The sequence below is a fragment of the Podarcis raffonei genome, chromosome 4, assembly GCF_027172205.1.
Source record: "Podarcis raffonei isolate rPodRaf1 chromosome 4, rPodRaf1.pri, whole genome shotgun sequence".
Taxonomy (NCBI): Eukaryota; Metazoa; Chordata; class Lepidosauria; order Squamata; family Lacertidae; genus Podarcis; species Podarcis raffonei.
The window spans coordinates 59,001,040-59,009,802 of NC_070605.1; the positions used below are offsets into that span (position 1 = coordinate 59,001,040).

General features: G+C 44.0%; 1 protein-coding gene across 1 annotated transcript in view; it reads right to left on the reverse strand.

Annotated features, from left to right (window-relative positions):
- LOC128413076 (amine oxidase [flavin-containing] A-like) overlaps positions 1-6,881 on the reverse strand; it is a 31,147-nt gene extending 24,266 nt beyond the window's left edge. Inside the window, exon 1 of the mRNA XM_053386876.1 lies at positions 6,686-6,881. Within this exon, the coding sequence (XP_053242851.1) occupies positions 6,686-6,731 (46 nt within the window). The 5' untranslated portion in view covers positions 6,732-6,881. The remainder of the gene's footprint in view (positions 1-6,685) is intronic.
- Between the last annotated feature and the right edge of the window lie 1,882 nt (positions 6,882-8,763).

Genomic DNA, 8,763 nt, shown 5'->3' on the forward strand with positions numbered 1-8,763 from the left:
CTTTCTTATTCACTGTCCACATCAGTTAGTGGTAAATAAGGCTAATTATCGATGTATCTTTATTACATTAGAGCTCCACCATAATGATGCACTTTTGCCATGATTTACTTTCGCTGCTTCCTCGATGGGGAATCTAATTATTCCTACACACAACTGAGAAATGAAATCTGGCAATGGCCCATCTTAACTTCAGCTCTCATTAGTCAAACAGGAATCTCTGTGCCAAGTAAAATGTGGAGCTGCCAATATGGGCCAGATAATACTTCGAAAATCCCCCCAGGGATAAACTTTCCTGCCCATTCTTCCCTTTTCCAATATGCAGTTGTGTTTTAATGGTATTTTGTTAGAGCAGCTTACTGAAATGCATGGCCTAGACTTGTTTTTCCAATACATCTTTAGGTAGCCACCAATAGTCAAAATCCCTTTCTTTTTAGGATTATACCAGACCATAGGACGCACCAGACCATAGGAGGGGGAGAACAGGGGAAAATTTTTTTTCTTGTTCTCCCCCTCTGAAACAAGGTGCGTTCAAGGTGCATTCACCCGAGCTTGTGGGGCTGGCGGTGGGGAGAAGCGCTGCTTCCCCCCCCAGCCTCAAAGATCCCTGAAGCCTTTGCGTGCAGCCATCCCCAAGCTAGAAGAGCGAGACGGAGCCCTTTGTCTCGCTGTTCTGGCTTGGGAACAGCCTTCCTTTGCGCACAGCCATCCCCAAGCTAGAAGAGCGAGATGGAGCCCTCCATCTCGCTGTTCTGGCTTGGGAACAGCCTTGCTACCCTCTCCAGGGCAGCGGGGTGCCTTCATCCCGCTGTCCTGGAGAGGCTTTGCTGCGCAGCCATCCCCAAGCTAGAACAGCGAGATGGAGCGCTCCACAGCGCTCCATCTCCCTGTTCTGCCTTTGGGCTTAGCGGCGCAGCCTGCATTTGCTCTATAGGACGCACACACATTCCCCCTTAATTTTTGGAGGGGAAAAAGTGCGTCCTATAGAGCGAAAAATACGGTAATTCCCAGGGATAAACCAGTCATGAGGATGAACAGACACTGTGGATAGCCCAAAGACCATAGGCAGAATGTTTACCACACAGAAGTAATTGCATAGTAAATAAAGTTGTTGGTATTCTATCAAGATGACTTTGATATTGTGGGAAATTTCAGTCAAACATAGCAATGCATGAGAGCTAGCTAGTGTATAAGGGGTATGTTCTGTTCCTAAACTAGGTCACTTTCCCTTACCTCCATGAGGAAGAAAATGAAGCTTCTTCCCCTCCCTCCCTCCCTCCCTCCCTTCCTTCCTTCCTTCCTCTCTTTCTCTCCCTCCACCACCCTCCCATGTGTCAAAGAAGGACATGGCTATGCTTGCTCCCAAGCTTAGAGCAAATGTTTGGAACTATAGTCTGTATTTTCTACCCAAGAGTATTTTTCCTGTCGGCAAAGCGTATATGATATTTGCAGATGCTGCCATTGCAGAATTCACAAAGCACACCTATATTTTCTGTTTTCATATATTTGAAAACTAGTTAAAATTATGATTTAGCTGGATGAGCAATTCTATGAAATGGAATAGGATTCAGTTTTTTTCTTTTCAACTACTTGGTCATGTTTGATAGATAAATATGATAGGAAGCACTTTCATTTCCCACTGCTACCAGCAAATTTGAGAAGCCACTTTTCTTGGCAACATGTTTTTGATGTTCCAAGCAACAAACCACTTACTACTATATTCAGAGTCCTCTGTACTAAATGAGATGATGCTAATTATGAACATAGCTTAGTTTCCTATGTCTTAAATTTACTTAGAGATATACCTGACTGCAGGGTTCTTTTTGATGTTGTTTACATACTTCCATTATAACCCCTAGAACAAATACAAGATCACAGAATCCTGGCCATGATTAAAGCAGCCCACAAATGCATTCAGATCCTTCTTCTCCGATATTATTCAGGGAAGTGGCCTGTATTAACTTCCTCTGTACTTTGATCTGGTATATAACATTGACTCAAGCTGATGCTGCAGGATCAGAACTAGGAAAAATTATTGAAACATTTCCCAGTATTCACCTCCATTTTATTTGTACTGTGGAAATAATCAATACCACCACTCAACTCAAGTTGGGATACATGAATGATAGGAATACCATCATCCAATAACCCATCAGAGATCAATACAAGTTCCCAGTTAATGCATTTTATTAAGATCTGTGATTAGTGGCCAATGTTATGAGGTCAGAAGTACCTAGTTCAGATTTCACCTCAGTCATGAATTGGTCTTAGGCAAGCCACACATCTTCACTCTTAGTTCACCTCCCCCATCTGTAATATAGAGTTACTAACAATAGCCAACTTTGCTGTAAGGGTTAACAGTAATAGGGATATGAGTGGCCAAAACACTTCATTTTCAAAAAGCAAAATATAAATGTATGTATTTTAATAAATAAATAGGCAGCACCTATTTCCTGGTGCTTATCCCTGGTAATTTTTTGGTTTTGTTTGTATATTTTTATGGGGATTCCTTGTGTTGTTGTTGTTGTTGTTGTTTTAAAAAAACCCTAATTAGCATGCATAGGTTTTACACATTTTGTGATTTTCAAACTTTTTTTGGTTCTCTCACCCAAGGGTACTGCCCCCAAATTTGGATCTTGGCATCCAGGGAATTCTCCTTTCTATATGAATTTATTTTCCCTTTCACCAACACAAACTAGCACACAAAATACATGAATAAAATGTACAGCAGGCAGATAAGAACTCTCAGAAATATGTAATGCCTGGAGAGAAGGGGGGTTGTACTCTTACTCTTATTAATTAAGCACCTCAACTGGTTCTCTTAATGGGATATGTATGGGGATGCTGGAGGGAGTGGGTGAGATTGCTCTGCACCCCATGTAGTGGAAAGGACAATTAAGACAAAGCTTTTTTGGTCCTGGCCCCTAAAACATCTGGAACTCCCTTCTGATGGATGAATGTTCAAAAGTGATTTGAAATACTCATCTCCAAGTTCATGGGGAGGGTCATGTGAAATGTGCTTAGGGACTGAGATGTTAGATTGCAAGTCTTCATGGCTGGGGCCATCTTTTGTACTGTGCATCTCAAGACCTTCATCAGTTCACTGAACTTATAATTGCTGCCATAAAAATACAGCATAGAGTAATAATGAAATTATGGGACATAAATGACAAAGAAGACTGAATTCTTATCCCAAGGCCAAACTACAGGCTAGGCTGAAAGATCCATGATTAGCTGATTCCCAAGCTTTTTTTTTTCATGGAAGAGTGAAGGTACTAATCTGATTGGGGATAAATAGATAGGGCTTGAGGTATTTAACCCTTGCCCCTGAACTGTTCTTCCAATCTATATCACATACACATGGCGTTTGGTCTGTCTTGAATAAAAATTCAGACATGAAAATAAGGGACTTATATTTCTCCCCCACCCCACCCCCACAATATTTAAACTGGAGCGATATTTAAACTGGAAAAGGGTTAAATGCCCCCATCCCCGGCACCACTTCCTGATCAAACTAGCACTCCCTGCTCCCCCAGCTGCATTTAACAAAGCAACAGATCTCCCATTATAACATGGAACTTGGACCTCACCCTGCTTCAAAACAGGTGACTTCTAATAAATCATTGCTCTGCTGCTGTAAGATACCAACATCAACAGGGTGTGATATTGTACTTTTTGTTTGCACATCCTGCCTTATTCTATCCAGATGAGTGGGTGTGACATTGCTGATGTAGGTGTGGAACTTCACTTGACTAGATTGGGTGGGGGGCGCGGGAATTGGCAAGCACCATGCGGGGGAGGAAGCCAATAATCAAATAATAAGCCAAGCACTTATACAGTGGTACCTCAGGTTACATACGCTTCAGGTTACAGACTCCGCTAACCCAGAAACAGTACCTCGGGTTAAGAACTTTGCTTCAGGATGAGAACAGAAATTGTGCTCTGGCAGCGTGGTGGCAGTAGGAGGCCCCATTAGCTAAAGTGGTGCTTCAGGTTAAGAACAGTTTCAGGTTAAGAACGGACCCCCGGAACGAATTAAGTACTTAACCCGAGATACCACTGTACTTAACCCAAGGTACCACTACACTCTCTTTAGAAGAGGATTAGACAGATTCATGGAGGATAAAGCTACTAGCCACAATGGCTATGTACCTCCGCTGCCTCGGAATACAAGTTGCTGGGAATAACAGCTGGGGAGGGTACTGCTGCACTCAGGTCCTACTTGCGGGCTTCCCATGGGCATCTGGCTGGCCAATTTGAGAACAGGATAATGGACTTAGATGGGCCACTGGCCTGATCTAACAGGCCCCCTTTTATGTTCATTTAAGTGTGGTTGTCTATTACCATCTGTAAGATTTGCATGCTTAATATCTCAGATGAAGTGGAATGTGACTCCAGATTGTTCAAAGTTATGCTCTATAAACCCTACAGCCTTAAAACCTGTTGTTTTGGGGCTGGCTGTAGCTATTCATTGGGACTATGTGGAAAGCACTCTGTACCTTCTTAGGGTGCTTAGAGACACCATCTTTATTCTTACTCCACATGAGATCTGGGCCCTGAAAACAAATTCAGCAGCCATGTTCTAGCTACAAATAAGCACCACTCCCACTGTTATTTAATAAGAGACCTCTGTCCTTTAATTTAGAATAATAATGCTGCTCTCAGTCTGAAGGGCTCTGTCTGATTTTTGGTAGCTTCCTGAGATAGAGGCTTGGAGAGAGGTCAATCAAAGGTTTTCCACATGCTCTCGCTGTGGCAAGCATCCAAGAAAGCAATATGATACAGCCAACTGCTACTGAAAAACAGGAACAAGGCTGGCACTATGTGTGTTTGCTCCCTTAGCTAACACATCCTTTCTTTTCTAATCTGAAGCACTGGAAGAAAAAAATGAAGAATAAATAAAAGTCTGACAGTGAAACAGCTAAATAAAGGAAGCTTTGCACCCCTGTGCTAGGAGGACTTCCTCAAAAGCAGCCCCTCCCTCCAAAATTCAAGAGGCACTTACTCCTGAGGCAAGTGTGTGCAAGAGTGTAGCCTAATTGTGCATGCAACCTCTGAAGTAAGTTGTACTGAAATTCAGTAGGGCATACTTCCTGGTATTTGTACACAGACTCATGGCCTTCCTTATTCTGTTTATATACTACTTTCCTATAGATGTATTTTGTCATCTTAATTTTACAATTCCAGGCTGTAGCAAAGGCTCCTCCTCCTATGTATATGTATATTATTTGCTTTGAAAACGCCCATGCTGACATTCTGTAAAAGCGCTCAGGGTGCTGAACAGTCTGCTCAAATAAACAATAAAAACATAAAACACCACATAGGGTTTGAATGGCATGGGCGTTCACTTTGGGACAACATTCATTTTTGAACATCCTTGAAAATACAAGAGCTGGATTATATTTCTGCAAGTGCAGGCTTGTTAAACAGGACAGAACTCTTAGCGCCTGCAGGGAGCATGTCTCTTTGTTATAAGGCAAGTAAGCGGGTTATAGTTCTTCCATTGTTATATTTCTAGCACACAAGTGATTCTCAAAAAAAGACGCCCTGTGTTTGAAGTGTCCAAGGGAATTAATTTTAATGTAACAGACAGTAGTTGGGGAGCACATATTGTGCAACAGGGGTAAGCACTGTGCTTTCAAGCAACCTGTTAACTGAGCATCCACCCAGACTTGTTTGCATGGGAATTAGATGATACCAGCTATTTAAAGAGCATTGATTCTGATTTGTTCAATGGCTGTGTCAAAACAAGTGCTACCTCACACTTTCCAGTGCATTTTCCTGTCAGTTTCCTTAATGCACGGAGTCTAGTCTTGTGTGTGTGTGTGTGTGTGTGTGTGTGTGTGTGTGTGTGTGTTACACAAGATCTGCCAATCAACTACAACTGTACTGCCGAACTCAGTGGGACGTACTTCTGAGAGTAGGCACATGTAGGATTGCACAAAAAATGCCAACCCCCTTGGCTGAGATACACGTATTCCATATCAGAATGCAAGTGTCTGCCTCAGGTAGGAAAAGAAACAGAAGAGGAACTCAACAGGTGCCAGCAGCTTTCCTGGGAGCAACGCTGCAAGTCAACAGTTTTGGTAATTTGTGTGTATGTGTTTTAAAGGGGCGGCTCAATGTATTGCTTTCGTTATCCGTCAGTGAAGGCTTTTAAACGCATACACACAATGGATCACAGCATCTCATCGTGAGAAAGTCTTCCCTAGCACTTGTACTCTCTCGGCTCGCAAGAACTTCCATCTCGCGGTGCAGTCGCCAAACTGCCTGACAAAACCCCTGTGGCTCCTCCGGACCCCGAGCCCCAAGGGAGTGGGGCGCGGCGTGACCAGCCTTCTGACCCCGAGCAGAAGCCGGCTCCGTCCGCGACAGGCAGCCACCGCCGAGCCTCGGGTGGCCCTGGGCAGACTTGACAGGGGGCGGGGCCAGAGGTCCTGTCCGCCGGGGGCCAGGCGCCTCCGGAGCCTCCGCCACCAAGTTCCTCTCACGAGCTCGGCCGAACTCGCCGCACCCCGGACGCCTTTCCCGGCGGGGCCACCACTGTCCCCAACGCGCTCAGCCGCCCAAACGGGCTCCCGTGACTGAGGGCGCGACCCTTTCCCCGCCCTCGCCTCCCGCAGCACCGCCAGGCCGGTTTCCTCACAAGGGTCACCCGGGCGGGCAAAGAGCGGGGAAGCTCACCCACCTGAGATGCCCGCGCCGACCACCACCACGTCGCAGTCGAGGCTCATGGCTGCTGCTGCTGCTGCTGCTGTGCCCTTCGCAGCTCCGGGCGCCGCCAGCCTCCTCGCGCGCCTCTCGTCCTGTCAGCGCCGCGCTCGCGCCGGGCTTCTCCACTCGGGCAAAGCGGCCACGGCGGCAGCCCTGGGAACTTCCCAGCTGGGTCTCCCTCTATGACGCCCCGCCCCCTCGCCGGCGCCGCCAATCAGGGCAGAAGGTTGGTGCCCAAGGGGAGGGAGAGGGGGCGGGGCGCTGCTTTTCTTGGCCAGACAGCGGGTCTCTCAGGCTCTTCTCGGGAAAGGAAGAGGGCGAAGTCCCCAAACTGGCGAGATCAGCCCAGCCTCTTCCCGCTCATGTACACTAGTGGCCAAAATTGTGGAAAGCTTTTGGAGAAAGTGGATTTCTGAGGTCTGATGGCTCATAACACCACTTTATTATTATTATTAATAACACACTTGACAAATGCCTTCCTTGTTTATGTTGTAATAAAAAATTCTTCATAAAAGTTATTGCATTACATTTTTCTTTAAATTATCTTTACAATGATATATAATTTTATGGTATTACTAAAAAGAAAAGAAAAAAGTGGTGTTATGAGTCATCATAGCCAAAACAAGATGCTTGGCTCTCTTAACACTCCTATTTCTGGTTATTTGGCTATATCTTTTGATAGAATACAGATAATTGAACAAACCTTGTTGCATTACAATCTTTATTGAATTATCTTTCCACTGACATATAATTTTATGGTATTACTCCATAAAATTATATATCAATGGTATATAATTGGTGTGCAGGTTGAGGAGCGCCCACACCAACTATTCTTATTAGCACAGGATCATAGGGTTGGAAGGGACCACGAGGGTCATCTAGTCCAACCCCCTGCAATGCAGGAATCTTTAGCCCAAAATGGGGCTCAAACCCACGACCCTGAGATTCAGAGTCTCTTCCTGACATCTGTCAGAATATCAGTCCTTTGAATCGGATCAGCTTTTCAGAGACTCGTCTATCTTTAAAGCATGATCTCCTTATCTTTCGAAGGCCATCGTTTGCAACATCAATGAGATATTGATAACCCTTTTCCTTTGCAAGATTTATTATGATGTGATGATTTACTTTTAAGTGTGTTCAAAGTTCTTTTGCATAGTGAGAAGTAAGGCCAAGCTCAAACTGCTAGTAAATGCCACAAATAGATAAGCAACTTGATGAGAACTGGCAGAATCAGCTTTATTCTACCTATCATAAAAAGCAGCTCTGCATTTCCCCCCTTTTATGGGTTCAAATGCTCATTCAAAATTGGCAAAGTGACTGTGGTGAAGCAAAGCAAGAATATACCCTCTGTCAATCAGGAGACAGGTGTAAAATGAATGTCTGAGTTCACGTAATATATTGACAGTTGTTAAATACATAGAACCAAAGAACCATAGAGCTGGAACAACTGTAGATGCCAACAACATCATTTCAGAGCAAGTTAACCATGGAAAGGTGTTAAGAGCCCAAGAGTATGAGGACAATAGTATGTCACTGAGCCCACCCCTCCCTCAATAATGCTACCTGTGTAGCTATGTTTGCAACATTTACACTTGTATTTATGTATACCGGTTTATATTTTAACTGTATCAGTTAATAATAGTTTCAAATTCTGCAACAGTGTTAGACAGGGAACTTTGTACCGTCAGCACCATCACTGTGATGTTGTCACTGAGTTCGTCTCAATTTTGGATGTTTTAGAAGGACTTGTTTCTACATTTTTGCTTGTTATACGTCCTTCAAATGCTGCCTGTGCAATTTACGTACACAGAATTTATCTTTGCGGTGGGGGTTTTTTTGTATAACAGTATACATTTTGATTGTATCACTTCATAGTAGTTGCTAAATGAGCAACATTGTTATATGTGGATGTTATAGAAGCTGCATGGCAAGCAGAATTTGAAATGGTTTGTGCATCTCTATGACCAGCCTTGGTTGTTAATTATTCTCTGATGAGATTCTCAAAAAAATGAAGGTTGCCTCCAACCTTAGCTTAGAAAACCACATGCTAAA